This window comes from Oryctolagus cuniculus, chromosome 10 (assembly GCF_964237555.1).
Source record: "Oryctolagus cuniculus chromosome 10, mOryCun1.1, whole genome shotgun sequence".
NCBI lineage: Eukaryota > Metazoa > Chordata > Mammalia > Lagomorpha > Leporidae > Oryctolagus > Oryctolagus cuniculus.
Window position 1 is genome coordinate 56839209 of NC_091441.1, and position 16790 is coordinate 56855998.

General features: G+C 45.5%; 1 protein-coding gene and 2 long non-coding RNA genes across 3 annotated transcripts in view; 2 read left to right on the forward strand and 1 right to left on the reverse strand.

Annotated features, from left to right (window-relative positions):
- The window catches only part of THOC1 (THO complex subunit 1), a 56895-nt gene extending 52800 nt beyond the window's left edge, over nt 1-4095 (reverse strand). Inside the window, exons 1-4 of the mRNA XM_002713446.4 lie at nt 3964-4095; nt 1510-1583; nt 1357-1417; nt 98-164 (exon numbers count right to left, since the gene is read on the reverse strand). Of these exons, the coding sequence (XP_002713492.1) occupies nt 98-164; nt 1357-1417; nt 1510-1583; nt 3964-4017 (256 nt within the window). The 5' untranslated portion in view covers nt 4018-4095. The remainder of the gene's footprint in view (nt 1-97; nt 165-1356; nt 1418-1509; nt 1584-3963) is intronic.
- The window catches only part of LOC127492402 (uncharacterized), an 81546-nt gene continuing 68341 nt past the window's right edge, over nt 3586-16790 (forward strand). The window contains exon 1 of the long non-coding RNA XR_011379408.1: nt 3586-3691. This is a non-coding gene — a long non-coding RNA (uncharacterized lncRNA). The remainder of the gene's footprint in view (nt 3692-16790) is intronic.
- LOC138844043 (uncharacterized) lies at nt 4482-5302 on the forward strand. Its single transcript, XR_011379410.1, has 2 exons — nt 4482-4616; nt 5099-5302. It is a non-coding gene; the product is annotated as an uncharacterized lncRNA (long non-coding RNA).

Below are 16790 nucleotides of genomic sequence, written 5' to 3' on the forward strand. Positions count from 1 at the left end.
TGAAGAGTGAATGAAATCAGATGGGTAGAGAAAAAGTTTTAAATAAAGCATGTCATATCCAAGATTACTTAAAAAAAAAAAAACAAAACATTCTTACCTTCAGTTACTCCCCCAATAGCAAGAGAAATAATAGCTAAAACGTTTTCACATGACGAATGATTTATCTACAGAGGAGAAACAATTTGATTTAGGGGCAACAGTTCATGTTAATGACAAAAACATCCTGACATTAACTTTTTACAAATATAGGTTAAAAATATTTCTTACAGAAGGTAAACATTATTTTCTGCGATAAAATATAAAAAATGAACATTAACATATCAGTAACTGCAGAAGTATGACAAGTAAGTAAAAATCAGGTGACTAATTCAAAACCCAATAATCTCAGAAGAATGGTTACTCTCTCTCTCACTGTCCACTCTGCCTGTCAAAAAAAAAAAAAAGAAAAAAAAAAAAAAAAAAACCACACACACACAAAAAAAAGAAGAATGGTTACATTAGCAAGATAATGAAGCACAGAAGTGCTGAGACCCTAACTCAATTAATGGCATCAAATAAAGGCAAGGCTGGTGGAATTAATGTACTAGGGAATCAACACCTGTGAGAAAGGGTTTTAATGGGGGGTGAAGGAGTGTGCTTAGGTTATAAAAAATTATAAAAACCAGCATTTATTGAGTGTTCAATTGTGTTGTTTTATACAACAGTAAAATAGTAGTTCCCTTCTTACAAATTAAACAAACGCAAAGTAATTTGTCCAAAGTCTCACAAATAGAATGTATGTCTGAAGAAAAGGAAGGAACCTGTCTGATCCGGACTTTTCTGAGAGAAAAGAACACTGCATTGTGTCCATTAGAAGAGAATCTAGCTTTCTGGCCACTGACCTTTACTTGAACAAGAATAAACTGTTGGAAATTTTTCCTTTCTTTCAAAAGTCCCACTAATTGTAAATAAAAATCACATTTTTCACGGTTAATTTCTTTATTGAGGTGGGAGAGGCCTCAGTTATTTATGCATGCTTTCTGATAAGAAGGATGCCACAGGACAATGATGGCTTGGAATCCCAGCCTCTAAGGCTGAATGTCCTTGATGAGACCTTACACGCCATGATCTGAAGCGTCACTGTTTATGTAGCAAAGTGAAAGAGACTGCCTTTTCTTGTTTTATTAAACCAAAACTTTGAACTGCACCTGTGCTACCAAAATTCTTAATTAGGATATAAATTCCTGTATCACTATCACAAGGCAGCAAGCTCTACAAAAAGAATCAAATATTCAATCTAAGAAAAAACATTTTTAAATAACATGGCTTATTAATTTGCTAGCAAAATTTTAAGTGAATAAAGAACAATATACTTACAATTTCTTCTTCAAGAACACCTCTGAAAGCCTGGTCAAGGGTACATTTTTTTTCATTTTCACTATCGGATACAAAAGATACCCTCGTTTCAAAAATAGTTCAGATTAAGTACAAAGTGATAGGTAAGTAATTTTTCGAGGTAATAATGCTTACCTTCCAGGTAACTGGCCAAAAGTACTCAACAATGGCTTGATATTTTTGTTGTTCAAGGCCTCTCTGGTAGATTTCTAGACAAATAAAAATGGCAAATAATTGGAATTTTGATTTTTGATTATTTACTGAAAAACAGTGTTTTGGGCCACTGTGAAACCAGATTCTGTCCTGTCCCAAGAGGTTGGATCTCACTAGCCTCAAACTTCAAGCCCCTACACCTGAAGCGCCTCAACAAAATCGCTTGTATAAAAGAGAAAAACATACCATTAATCAAAAATAAGTCTAAAAAATACTTATACCCGGAAAAAAAATACCAATTTTTCTTTCAGTAATTCTTATTCCAAATGCCACCGAATGATACATATCCTCTAAATTTAGCAAAAGCTTCCTAGCGAGATTTCTTCATCCTAGACTCTCCCTTCTACCTTTTTTAAAATATCACCTTCTGCTTTAAAAAAAAATTAACAGTGGCTCCTTACTTACATGTTTCAGCTTTTGAATTTCATAGCACTCTCAAGGTTCCTGTTAATATCTGTTCATCCGAACTTACTTCCCACTACTTCCTTCACCTTCCACTGAAGTCTAGTCATTTCTTCACTTTCTGTCAAGCTCTACCTAATGTATTCACACATTCATGCCACTTTTCCCACTGGCTCATCCAAATTCAACCCATTTTTCCAAACCCATCTCAAGTTCTACCTCCTCTGGGTACCATGCTCAGCAGTCTTACACATAGTAAGCACTGAATCAATACCTGCTGATCAGATTCATATATACATGGAAAGTCATCTTATTACCTCACAGGATTTGGATCTAGACTGGAAAGTTCCACTCCTGGTTTTTGTGACTAGTAGGCTTAGTAGTTTGGGGCTTATCCCATTGTCTGTTTCATTATCCAAATGTGTTAAACATGGTGGTTGTTATAGATCCTTACTAACAGCAGCTCTGGCATCACCTGGGAATTTGTTCTACGTACAGAACCTCAGGCCTCAGTCCAGGTTTACTGAATCATTGTCATTTAAGATTTCCAGGTGATCCCAAGACAGGGATGTTTGAGAAGCACTAGATGAGATCATCTCTAATTAAATGGTCCCTTTAAGGACTAATAAGATCTTGAATAATCCTAAATTTTTGCAGAATTTCAAAGCACCAGGGATTGTAGCAAAATGCATACAAAGAAAAAGATTCTGAAAATGTAAACAAGTTGTAATCTGTTAAAAAACAGATGGAGGCAGGCACTTGGCCTAGCGGTTAAAACACTGGGGTACCGACATCAGAGTGCCCAGAATTCCAGTCTGGCTCTGCTTTCCCTTCCAGTTTCCTGCTGATGCACTACGGGAGGCAGCAAGTGATGGCTCAATTAGTTGAGTCCCTGCCACTAACGTGGGAGATCACCTGATTGAATCTGTGGCTCCACGCTGTTACAGGCATTTTGAGTGAACCAGTAGATGAGAGATTACTCTCAAATAAATCAGCTTTAAAAACAACAAAGAAAATGAACATTGTATGGACAAAAACCTGGCAAACGAGAAAACTATTGAGTTTACAAAGAATCAATCCCCCCCCCCCCACAGGATTTTCATTCTTCATACCTAATTGAGCAGTTAAATATCTGATTAGTTGAGTCATGTCTTGGAAACATGGGTGTGAGTGCTAGAGACGAGTACAGTCCATTTACAACAACGTCTTCATACAAACTATGATGGGGAACACAAACAAGGGCTCTAAAATCAGAAAAATCAGTCCAGTCACTTAACTTTTTCTTTTTTTTGGTATTTGGTGATGAGGGGAGCGTCTCAGCTTCCATCTCAAGCACCCGGGCCATAAAATTTAGTCAGTTTCACAGTGTTACTCCAATAGTTACGTGTTTCCCCAAAGTTCAAACTACCTCCCGCATTTGGTCAAGAATAAGATAGCGTCTGGTAACCCTCTCCAGGGTGACCTGTTTGCCTCTTCCCGCTTAGGAGCGCCTTACCTATCTTCTGGGAGATCCCGAAGGTTAAAAGCCTGATGAACAGGCAGCTGGAATCACCACCTGGCCCTTTAGGAGGCGGGGCGGGAGCCGGGTCTCCCGGCTGAAAGCTCTCCCGCCATCCCCCTCAGCGGTTCCCCTCCCACTTCTGGAGACACCTGCCCGGCTAAGCGAGCAGAGGGGCTGCACCCGACCGGAGGTCGTCGCCAGGTAAGCTCTCCACGCGCCGCCGAGGGCGCCCAGAACGCCGGGTCGGGGGCCCACGGGCGGGAGGGCGTAGGCGGACAGCGGCGGACGCACCGTAAGGACAGGTAGTGCACCTTTTCCTCCTTCCCAGCCCCCGACGGGGCCGGGAGCGAACGCCGCGGAGGACACACCTCTGTCTCGCTTTATCAAAGGGGCAAAACTCCAGTAATTTCGGAGAGAGGAAGGGGAAAAGAATAGCCCAGAGTCACGTCCGCGTATGCCCGACAGTGGCTCACCGTAAACCGCGTCCGCGCTTCGGGCAAACTGAAGAGCGGCGGCGTCGGAGACATCTTCCCGGCTGCGCGTGCCCGCCACTGCGCTGCGGCGCCTGCCGATGACGTCAAGCCGGGAGCAACGAGATTGGCTCCGCGCGCGGCTAGAGTGGCCTGTGGGCGTTGGGGCTTGCGAGCTCGCGGTTGGGGACTTCTGGGGAGACTGAGTTACCGCGCAGTGTTTCGTGCGGGTTCTTGGGGCGTCCTTGGGGTGAGGGGACTTGGGCAGCCTCACTTTGCTCTCCCCAGTGCAGAAAAGGCCCGAGGCGCATTTGAGTTTGGGTGGGTTTTCTAGGTTTTGGGAGGCGGTTGAATGGCGGCTGATTGCGGCGCCGGTGGGCGGCGCAGGAAGGTGGCCGCTGCCCGGGAGTCTAAGGCACATACATGCCTTATCTGGGGAAAGCTCCAAGCCGGGGAGGTGTTGGCGGTGGTCCTGTACCGCTTGTTCGCGTCGTCTCCGGATCTTTAGGTTGGGGTGGTGGCGGACTCAGATGGAGTGTATCGGCCGTGTAGCTCATGGGCCCTGCAGCTCACAGAGCGCTGTTCCTTCTTCAAAATAAACTGGTACTTGTCTCCAGGACTGTTGATTAATAGCTTGAATGAAATAATGCCTGGAGGTGAGGAATGCCTTTACCCTGGGAATCAATTCTGTTTACTGGTACAGGGAGGTCTCTGCTGAAAGAGAGAAACTTTTCCAGGGGAAACTTGACCTGTGAGGAGCCAAGTGGCGGTAATTCTGAGTTTATGCGGCGGGGAAGGAAGCCGTGATGCAAACTTGGGGACTTCCTACCAGGTCCTACCCTTCACACCTGTACCTAATTAAGAAATCCAGGCGGCGCCGAACTTCCATCACTTCCCTGACATCCAATAACAACACAGGAAGCTAAGGCAAAGATAGTTATGCAGGGTCCTGCTCCTAAGTGGAAATTGTGAACAATGAATACCTGGAGCATTACAGCCTCCCCAGAATCCACAGTCATGCAGATTTGATTATATACGTTGAGTTTACAAATTGGCAAAACAAGAATGATTTAATTCAGAAATGTGCTTTGTTAGTCCGATGGTACCTGGTGTAATAGAATTATTGTTCTTATTACAGATGATTAACGCTCTGGAACACAACTGAAACCTCAGAGGTGAATTATTTGTAAAAGAAATACAGAAGAGCTGGAGTTTATTGACTTAGCAAAACCCAGTGACTTAGAACTGTTTATTTTACAAATACCTGTTCAGCACTTGGATTGGTTGAATGGGTAACAAATGATTGGATGAACAAAATAATAAAGTGTAGTTCCTAATTTGAGGAATTCTTAGTTTGGTTGACATAAAAGGAACATAGCTATAATTTTATTTATTTATTTTTTTTGGACAGGCAGAGTGGATAGAGACGGGTCTTCCTTTTCCGTTGGTTCACCCCCCAATGGCCGCTGCAGCCAGTGCACTGCGGCCGGTGCACCGCGCTGATCCTAAGCCAGGAGCCGGGTGCTTCTCCTGGTCTCCCATGCGGGTGCAGGGCTCAAGTACTTGGGCCATCCTCCACTGCACTCCCAAGCCACAGCAGAGAGCTGGCCTGGAAGAGGAGCAACCGGGACAGAATCTGGCGCCCCCACAGGGACTAGAACCTGGGGTGCCGGTGCGCAGGCAGAGGATTAGCCTAGTGAGTCGCCAGCCTCCTGCTGCTTTTTAATGTGCACTCTGGGAACAGCAGGTGATGGCTCAGGTGCTTGAGTCTCTGCCGCTGGTGTGGGAGACCTAGATTGAGTGCAGGCTTCTGCCCCTGCCCCTGCCCCTGTAGTTGTTTAGGAAATGAGCGAGCGGATAGGAGCTTGGTCTTGCTCCATATGCTTGTGTGTGTTCTCACTCTGCCTTTTACATAAATAAAAAGAGAAACAAGGGAGATAATGCTGAAAAGTCAGATCAGAACCAAATTATATTACTATTTGAGGCCAAAGAATGTTATGGATTAAAAGATGGTATTTATAGTCCCTACCAAATTGTAGCTGGCGGTACGTTGTAGGTGAGGGAGAGAGATGAGCTGTTGTGCTGCCAAAATGAGTGAAGCAACACATGATAAAGGGAAGGGAAAAAGCAGATGTCGGGGTTGTAGAGTTCTAGTTTGAGTTAGGGATGATCAGGAGGTTCTGGAGATGGGTTGTGGTGATGGCGCACAACAGTGTGAATGTACTTGATGCCATTGACTTGAACACTTAAAAATAGTTAAATTTTATGTATGTATAGTCACAAAATATTTTAGAAGCTATTATAAAAAGGGAGCAACTTGAAGCTAGATAGTTTATGTAAGGGGCAGACACATCATATGATCTTGAGTACTCCCCTCCACCCCAGGTCATATTCAGTAAGGCAAGGAGGCAGGTGATGCATTTGAAAATATGTCCATCAAGGCTGGCGCCGCGGCTCACTAGGCTAATCCTCCTCCTGCCCCGCCAGCACACTGGGTTCTAGTCCCGGTCGGAGTGCCGGATTCAGTCCCGGTTGCCCCTCTTCCAGGCCAGCTCTCTGCTGTGATCTGGGAGTGCAGTGGAGGATGGCCCTGTCGCGTCCCTCGACCAGCAAGGAAGACACGACCCGAACTCTTCTTCCAGCAGTTTATTCAGGAACCTCTTTCAGACTTTGAATCTCGCGCCCTTTTTTCTCCCCTCCCTCTTATAGCCATCCGCGCACCAATCAAAAGCGGCCAAGTGGCAAGCATTGATTGGTACAGCAACGCGGAAGCCGGAAGGGAGCTCAAACATCTCCTTATTAGGAGATGTTTGTTTCTCGCCAGTCCTTCCGGGGGAAAGGAGCCGGCGCCATCTTTAGGGCGCCGTGCAATGGCTCCCCACAGTTCCCCCTTTTTGTTTTAGAACTAGGCATCTAAGGATTACAGGAGAAGGTAGGGGTCTGTCCCCCACTGCCAGGCATCCACCTGGAACAGCATCCTTTTCGCGGGGGTGGGATCTGGGATGCCAACCCACATGCAGACAGACTTGCCTTCCAGAGAACGTAATGGCTCGTTCTCTCTGCAGTGCTTTGCCTCGCACCCTGCACCCATGCCTAGCATTCAAGGAAGGCCAGCCATGCTTGCGGCAGTTGTCCAGCCTCAAGGGCATAAAAGGCTTGAGCTATCATGGCCAATTCCCGCCAATGAGCTGTCCTCATCCTGCACAAACACCACAGGCAAAATAACACAACAAGTAACAGCAACCCCGTCAAAGCTCCAAGTCCCGCCCACTCCTTCAGGCTGGAGACAGCTGGATCTGGGATGACAGTCCAGATGCGAAGGAGACATCCACACGCGTGGAGTTGATGGTGACCACGGCAAGGCGCAGTTGCTCCAAGGTGTAGTCAAATTCCGCGGACCAATTCGGCATCGGCTTTGGGAATACTGATAGAATCCCCCATCTCTGCTCCGCCAGTGTCCACTGCATTTGAGGCAGAAGTATCAAAAGCAACAGCAGGATTCTCCTCGTGGCAGACCCGCCTGACCGCTCGCTCCGGAACCCACACCGGGTCATGTTGATCCTGTGGAAAAACACAAACAGCACCTCGTGCCCATGCCAGCACGGGATCAGGGCCACGCCACTGGCCCGTCAAGAGATCTTTCCATTTTACCAACCCTCTACTTGGGTTTCCTTGTTGCTGATGCCTGTCCGCGGCTGAGTGCCCATGCACATCCAAATTTAAAAAATTAATTGTAAATAAGACTAAGGCAATTCTCTCTCTCGGGGTGCGGCTATAGCCAACTCCCCCTTTTTGTTTTAAAAGATATTCTTTCAGTGTGCGGTGTGCTCGCTCAATTATGCCCTGGCCCTGAGGATTGTATGGCAATCCATGGACAAGTTGAACCTCCATTTTTTGGCAATAGGTGGTAAAGGTTTGAGATGTATAGGCCGGGCCATTATCAGTTTTTAGCACCTGGGGTTTCCCCCAGGCGGCCCATGCATCCAGACAATGAGCAATCACCTGACGTGTAGATTCACCACTGAGGGGAGAGGCATACATAATGCCTGAGCACGTGTCCACTGAGACATGAACATATTTCAATTTCCCAAATTCCGATACATGGGTCACATCCATCTGCCATACTCTCCCAGGCAGTAACCCTCTAGGGTTTACGCCAACACTGGGTTGTGCACGAGTAACAGCACAGTCAGCGCAATCAAGTACAATCTGTCTGGCATCTGCGCGGGAAAGATGAAATTTCTGCTGCAAAGCGCGCACGTTGACATGAAAAGATTGATGGAAAGCTTTAGCAGCCTCTGCGGAAGTAGTAAAAAAGATGAATTCCTGTCTAGTACACAGATCTACTCGCGCATTGCCTTCACATAAAGGACCAGGCATGCCTGTGTGGGCTCTAATATGCTGAGCAAAAAAGGGATTTTTCCGTGACCAAAGCAACTGCTGGGCTATATGTAATAGGGATGCAATTGGGCTAGAAGGTTTAATCGGCCCTGCGGTTTCCAATATCTTTAATGCGTTCACCACATATAAGGAATCTGACAACAAATTAAAGGCAAAAGAGCACTGCTTAAGGACCTCAATAACTATTTTTAACTCCACAACTTGAGGTGAGCCTGGCTGAAACTGATGAAATACCGGGTCATTACCCTCTACCATATAAACCCCACAGCCTGTTTTTGACCCATCCGTAAATATATTTGGAACACCTAGTAATGGCTCAGTGGCTGTAATTTTTGGAAATACTACCGGATGTTCTTTAAAGAATTGTAACAATGGACTTTTTGGTAAATGATTGTCTATAAAGCCTGGGAACCCACAGCGAAACACTGCCCAATCATCTAAAAGAGCACATAGGACGTTGACTTGTTTGGCATCATAAGGAACAATCACTTCACACGGCAATTTTCCAAAATATTGTAAACATTGTTGCAAACCTTCCAGTGCTAGCTTTGCCACCGCTGCCGGATAATACTCAATAGACTTGGCTGGAGAGCTCCTTGGATGTATCCATAAAAGCGGACCTTCCTGCCATACTAGCCCTGTAGGTTGGCTAAGCGTTGGGAGAATGCATAATGACAATGGCAGATTTTCATTCATTCTGCATAAGAATGCCTCCTGTAATTTCTTTTCTACCTTCTCTAGGGCCTCCCTGGCCTCCGGAGTTAAGCACCGCGGTGAGTCCAATGCCGAATCACCACGCAAAATGACATAAAGTGGCTTAAGTTCATAATTGGGAAGATTCAAATAACCCCTAACCCAATTTATATCTCCTAATAATCTCTGAAAATCATTTAAAGTCTTTAAACTATCTTTGCGCAATTCCACCTTTTGAGGAACAATTTGAGTACTAGTTATGCGGGATCCCAGATAAGTTGCAATGCTTCCTTTTTGAACCTTTTCAGGGGCAATAAATAACTTCTTACTTTCTAACAACTGAATCAAATATGCAAAGCCATCATCTAATACGAATTCGTCTTTTGCTGCTAAGAGGATGTCATCCATGTAATGGATGCATTTTAGGGAAGAAAATCTCTTACGTAAAGGCCCAATCGCTTGACCCACGAATAGCTGACACATTGTGGGGCTGTTAGCCATGCCCTGTGGAAGCACAACCCATTCATACCTCTGGTCAGGCTGCTCATGATTGCACGCCGGCAAGGTAAAGGCAAACCTTTCACAATCCTTTGTATGTAGGGGTATGGAGAAGAAACAGTCTTTAATATCTATTATTATTATGGGCCATCCCTGTGGAAGTGCAGATAGAAGAGGCAGCCCACGTTGCACCGGCCCCATGACCTGCATCTGCATATTAATAACTCTCAAGTCATGTAGCAACCGCCACTTCCCGGATTTCTTTTTTATTACAAAAATAGGAGTATTCCAAGGCGATACAGAGGGTCTAATGTGTCCTAAATTCAATTGTTCTTGAATCAATTGCTGCGCTGCGACCAATTTGTCTGAGGACAGAGGCCACTGAGGAACCCACACCGGGTCCTCGTGCTTCCAAGTAATGGGAATACCTTCCTCAGCGGCCCCTATGAAAAACCCAGCCCTTGGCGAGAAGGCCTCTGCACTACTTCAGTGGGCTCATTTCTTCCTTGTAAGAATTTTCCTATTCCATAATTCGGATGGTGTCCCATATCCTTCATCAATTTTTGAGAAACACGGGAGTATTCATTACTTAATTTATAGTTCATGTCTTTCAAAAGGTCTCGGCCCCATAAAGAGATAGGTAAATCCAAAACATAAGGTTGCACCGTGCCTGAATGTCCCTCTGCATCCTCCCAGCGCAGCATTACTGCACTCATCTCAGGAGTTTCTGAATATCCCAGTCCCCGAAGGGATTGTGAGGATGCCTGCTTAGGCCACTTTGGAGGCCAATCCTTGGAGGCGATGATACTACGGTCTGCACCTGTGTCTAGTAGGCCGAGAATGTCCTTTCCATTTATTTTTATCTTTAAGGTTGGTCTCTGGTCTAGTTCTAAAGACAAGAAGGTACAATCTACGCCTGTGGATCCAAAGCCTTCACTTCCTCGTTGTTTCTTTGATGCACTGAACTGCAAATGCTTGCTAGGAAGGATTACAAGTTGTGCAATCCTATCTCCTGGATTAATAGCTGTTATACCTCTAGGGGACTCAACCATGATTTTCACCATGCCAGTATAATCCGAATCTATGACTCCTGGATGAATTATGAGACCTTTCAAGGTAGAGGATGAACGTCCCAACAACAATCCCACTGTCCCTTCCTCTAGGGGTCCCTGAAAGTCTGACTCAATGGCTTGCACTCCCATTTTTGGTGTCAGTATGAGTCTGGTGGTGGCACAGAGGTCCAGGCCTGCAGAGCCTGCAGTGGCTCTCCGTGGTCTCTGGGATGTCTGAAGCTGGGCCACTGACTTTGCCTCCCCTGCTGTTGGTCCTGATGGGCGCCCTGATGCTGACTCTCGAATGCCCCATATATTTGCGGGCCCTGGGGACGAGGGCCCCGCTGCCCGTTTTTTGGACGCGCCCCACCATTGCCAGAAGCAAGGACGTTGCCGTCAATGTCCTTTACCGAGCGGCATTCGTTGGCCCAGTGCTTTCCCTTCCTGCATTTTGGACAAATTCCTGGTCCTTCCTGTCTTTGTTCTTTGCCTCTTCCCCTTTGCGGACATTGCCGCTTCATATGTCCCATTTTTCCACAGCTGAAACATGCTCCAGCGTTCCCTGATCCCCTATTGCCCTTCGTGATTTGAAGGACTGCTGCAGCAAGGCCAGTGTTGGATAGCGGCCCTCCTATTTCCCTGCATTGTTTTATCCATACCTGAAGCCCTTTGCTCTTCCATGGTGTTATAGCGGCTCTGCATTCCTTAGTGCACTGCTCAAAAACCAACTGTTCTATCAGCGGCATGGCGCGATCTGGATCTCCAAAAATCCTACCCGCAGCTTCCACCATGCGCGCTGCAAAGTCTGAAAACGGCTCGGTGGGTCCCTGTGTAATCTTTGTCAAATTCCCACTTACCTCTCCTCTGTTGGGTATAGACTTCCAAGCCTTGATGGCTATCTTGTTAACTTGTTCATACACTGCATGTGGGTAACCTGTCTGCTGGTTAGCGAATCTCCCTATGCCTAGCAGCATATCTCTGTCCCAATGCTGATTCCCTGCCGCTGCATTTTCTGCTGCTTGTTCATTGGCAAAGTCAATCAGGAAAGCTCTGAAGTCTAAGTATTGTCCTGGTGACAATGCGGCACGAGCCAACCCGCTCCAGTCATTTGGAGTCATGCAGTATCTTTGAAGATTTTCTACTTGAGCCAGCGTGAACGAGCCGCTGATGCCATAGGCTCTTACTGACTCCGCTAGTGATTTGATTATCTTTATGTCGAGGGGTTCCTCGTACCTCTGCCCTTGCGGATCTTGGAAGACAGGATAGGCACTTAACAACTCCGCACCAACCTGTTTCCAGACTCCCGGACAGAAAGTCCGCCCTCTTTCTTGCGCGGATACAGGCTCATACTGAGGAGGAGAGGCTTCAGGCTCCTCCCCTAAGTTCCCCTTGAAAGTACCATGCTTAAGTTCCTTTTTTCCTTTTAATTGCAATTTCCTCATTTGCCGATTTAATTCCCGTACTTGCTTTATATCAGACTCTTTGTTATCGCCACACTCTTCAGACTCACTGCTGCTTTCTGAGCTACTTTCTGCACTAGAACTACTTACTAAGGAGGGGCTGCGCAACTCGGAAAGATCGGGGTACAGTTTTTTCCTAGTTCTTTTCCGACTCTCCTTCAAAGTTTTCCCTTTTTCTCCAGCAGCTCTCTCAGAGCGCTCTTCCTGAAGCTCCTCCAAGGCAGCTTGACCGCTCAGAATAGCTTCACTACACTGCTCATCCTCGAGGCATGCTCGCACTAACTTCCATATTGGTCTCACTCCCCCTTCAAGATTACCCTGTTCAAATGCAAAATCCAAATCCCTGCCTAGTTTGTCCCATGAAGGGATAGTAAGGCTTCCCGAAACCCCATACCAGGGTGCAATGGTATCGCAGTTACGTAAAAACCTATGCAACGTACTAGGCTTAAGTTTCAAACCGTTTTCCCGAAGCAGCGCATTCAGCGCCAGAAAAATTTCATGGGACTGTGAATTACCCATTGTCAAAAAATTGCGCTCCTTCCCTGGCCACGGGTCAGAGCTCCTTCTGCTTTTGTCGCAGAACTTCCTCTGCTTTAATCGCAGAACTACCCTCCCGCTTTTATCGCAGGACTGCCCGCTCTTATCGCGGATCCCCACCTTATTTTCCCGGGGGACTTACCAGCGCTGCCCTGACTGCAGGAAGTTCTGAGTTCGCGTTCGAGATGTTCCCCGTACGGGCCACCAGTTGTCGCGTCCCTCGACCAGCAAGGAAGACACGACCCGAACTCTTCTTCCAGCAGTTTATTCAGGAACCTCTTTCAGACTTTGAATCTCGCGCCCTTTTTTCTCCCCTCCCTCTTATAGCCATCCGCGCACCAATCAAAAGCGGCCAAGTGGCAAGCATTGATTGGTACAGCAACGCGGAAGCCGGAAGGGAGCTCAAACATCTCCTTATTAGGAGATGTTTGTTTCTCGCCAGTCCTTCCGGGGGAAAGGAGCCGGCGCCATCTTTAGGGCGCCGTGCAATGGCTCCCCACATGGCCCAAGTGCTTGGACCCTGCACCCCACAGGAGACCAGGAGAAGCACCTGGCTCCTGGCTTCGGATCAGCGCGGTGTGCTGATGGCGGCCATTGGGGGGGTGAACCAATGGCAAAGGAAGACCTTTCTCTCTGTCTCTCTCACTGTCCACTCTGCCTATCACAAAATAAATAAATAAAAAAAACTGAAAAAGTCCATCAAAAGTCACTGTAGTAAAATACATTAGCATTTAGATATTAATGCTTTATAATTCATAGTATATTTAACATGTAGTACCTCAGTTGATATTTTAAATGATATTTCGAAGCAACAGTATAGCTATTATGCCCATTTTACACATAAAAAAAACCTCAGGGGCCAGAGTTGTGCCATAGCAGGTTGAGCTACCACTTCCACTGCTGGCATTCCACATCTGAGCACTGATTGAGTCCTGGCTACTCCGCTTCTGTTCCAATTTCCTGCTAATGTGCCTGGAAAGGCAGCAGGTGATGGCCCAAGTGCTTGGGCCCTTGCTACCCACATTGGAGACCCCAATACAGTTACTGCCTCTTGGCTACAGCCTGGCTCTTGTGACCACTGGGTGAGTGAACCAATGGGTGGAAGAGCTCTGTCTCTTTTCTGTCAACTCTGCCTTTCAAACAAATAAAAAAGCAAAAAGAAAAAAGAATAAAAATAAATTAAAAAAAAGCAGTCTTAGAGAAATGATTCTTGTTAGATGTAATTGTTAAAAATGAGACTACCCAGGGGTTTTTAGTACAAAGTTTGTACTTTTTACTGTTGGCTGTCTTAAGTGGTGACAAAGTAATGTTGTGTACCTCTTGAGAGCCAGGCACTTTCTTTGTGTTGTTTCTACTCTATACAACAGTACCATTCACAGTTACAGATTAAGGATGAATAGCTTCATTGGACCTGGTCACATGGCTAGAGAAACCTGAGTTTGGTTAGAGCCTTTTTCTACTCCCAAAGCTTGATTTTTTTTTTTTTTTAAGCCGCCTTTTTTTTTTTTTTTAATTTATTTTAATGGAGAGAGACTGAGAGAGTCTGAGTTCCCATCTGTGGGTTTGTTCCCCAAATGTCCTCAATGGTCCTGGGTGAGGCTGGGCTAGACCAGGCTGGGCTAGGAGTGGAAAACTCAATCCAGGTGTCCCAGTTGGGTGACAGGGACCCAATTACTTGAGCCGTCACCACTACCTCCTAGGGTTTGCATGCAGGAAGTTGGAGTCACAAGGCAGGACTCAAACCCAGGTACTTTAAGGTGGGACATGGCCACCTTACTGCTAGGCTGAACACCCACTCCGCCAAGTCTCAACTCTTGAATCTGTACCAAAGCATGGACCTGGTCAGTGAATAGTTTGTGGTTTATTGCAGATTATTTCATTATGGTTGGATAAGGGTGAAGTCCATATTATTATTAATAGCATGTTTTCCTCTTTTTTTATTTTCGCTTTCTTTACAAACCCTTGTGTCGAGGGCTGACTTTCAATAGATCGCAGTAAGGGAGCTGCTCTGAATAGCAAGAATTTCTAAAAAATGTAATAGTTCATGAAAAAGCAGACATGAAAAAGCAGACAATCAATGACAAGTAACCTTTTTCACTTCTGCTTATTGAGCACCTGTTTGTCCTGTCATGCTAGCTAGCAAGGTAACATGCACTAGACTGCTTCCATGTTAGGAAATATCTTCCTGCAGAGATTCTGGTATAGCTGGTTTAGATCAATTCTAGGCATTCACATCTTCATTTCCCTTTTCCTTACTGTGATTCAGTTTACCATTGACTGGTAAGATGTAGGAGAAAAGGACGAAGAGGCTGGTTCAGGCTCTGGGCCCTTCTCTCCCTTTCCCTTTCTTGTACTTTAAGTGGGCTGAAGTATCTGTAGGGAGCTGATGTTTGAGAGGTAAAGTTGAGCAAAAGAAGAGTCCTATGTTGGAAAGGGAGTAGAAATAAGAACAAAAAATGTGGAAAAGGGTGACACTTTGTATATATTTTAGGACATAAAATTTTGTGGAAGAGGAATTTCACAAAAACAGTGGTGGGGATGCTGTATTTTTAAAAATATGGTGGCAATTTATATGGTTGATATTATAATATTCAACACATTTGAGTGCTTACTGTCTGCCAGGCATGGGTATAAATATTGAATTATATATGTAGTATTATTATATTGCAGGTATTTATATATAGTTATCTAGTGTACGTTACAAAAATCCCATTTGAGCTTGGTTAGACCATAGAAATGAGCATAAATCAAGATAAGAAATAGAATAGTGGATGACTTCTTGCCTGGAATACCCAGCTTCTTTGCAGGGTTAGGAAGGGGTTTTGCTTGAAGTAACACCTTTGCTTGGTGTATCCCCCATGCCTATCCTGTGTTTTTCTCTTGAGAGCATTACCTTAATCATTTGCTCATGAATTCTCACCTCAAGATTTGCTCCTGGAGATCCTACTTACGTTAGTTCGGGTCTACAAAGAGGAAGACCTCAGTATCGGATTAAGAGTGCAAGAGATTTATTGTAGGGGCCGGCTCCATGGCTCACTTGCTTAATCCTCTGCCTGCGGCTGTGGCGCCTGCATCCCGTATGGGCACCGGTTCGAGTCCCAGTTGCTCCTCTTCCAGTCCAGCTCTCTGCTGTGGCCCGGGAGGGCAGTGGAGGATGGCCCAAGTGCTTGGGTCCTGCACCTGCATGGGAGACCAGGAGGAAGCACCTGGCTTCTGGCTTCGTATCGGCGCAGTGCCAGCGATGGCAGCCATTTGGGGAGTGAATCAATGGAAGGAAGACCTTTCTCTCTCTCTCTCACTGTCCATAACTCTACCTGCCCAATTAAAAAAATTATTGTAGAGAAAGCAAGAGCTGGGAGAGAGAGCTTGCAGTCAACAGTGAAGTCTGACATTCATGGAAGGAAATGAGGGAAGGAAGGAGGATTAGGTAGGAAGTTTCTGGGTGAAGTGTAGTTCCAAGAAGGGGTTGGCTTTGTCACTGAACACTGGAGGAGCCTCAATCTGAGCTCCTTTTGGAAGAAACCTGTGTTTTGGTGTCAGGGTGCCTCTGATGTTTTGTCATTGACTGGAATCAGCCTAAGAAGTCTTGGCCTAGTACAAATGTGGTGGTGGGTCCAGAGGCTAGGCACTGGGACCATCAGTTGTGGTCCCCACAGCAAAAGAGCTGAGTATTATTTCCTTGGCTACCACACAGTCCTAAGATGTTGATAAATGGTAGTCTGCAATTTCACTTACCTATGGTCAACCGTGGTTGGAAAATGTATGGAAAATTCCAGAAACAATTGGTAAGTTGTAAATTGCACACTGTTTTGAACAGCATGATAAAATCTTGTGCTGTTCTGCTCCATCTTGCCTGGAATGTGAATTATCCCTTTGTTCAGTGTAACACTACTCATTGTTAGTCATCTGATAGCCTGTGTATAGGCAAAAATATAAATGATAGAGAATTCAGAATATCCTCGATTTCTGGCATCTACTGGAGGTCTTGGAATGTATCCATTGTGGGTAAGGGGGGAACTGCTGTAATCACTTATATTCAAAACATTTTCTTCATTTATATACAAACCTAGCACTGCAAACCAAATAGAGTGCCTACTGTTGTGGAGCTTTTAACCTGTATTGAATCAGCTTTCTTTTTAAAGTGCATAAAAATATAAAAATTTCACTCCATGATACACGCTGTGAAAGA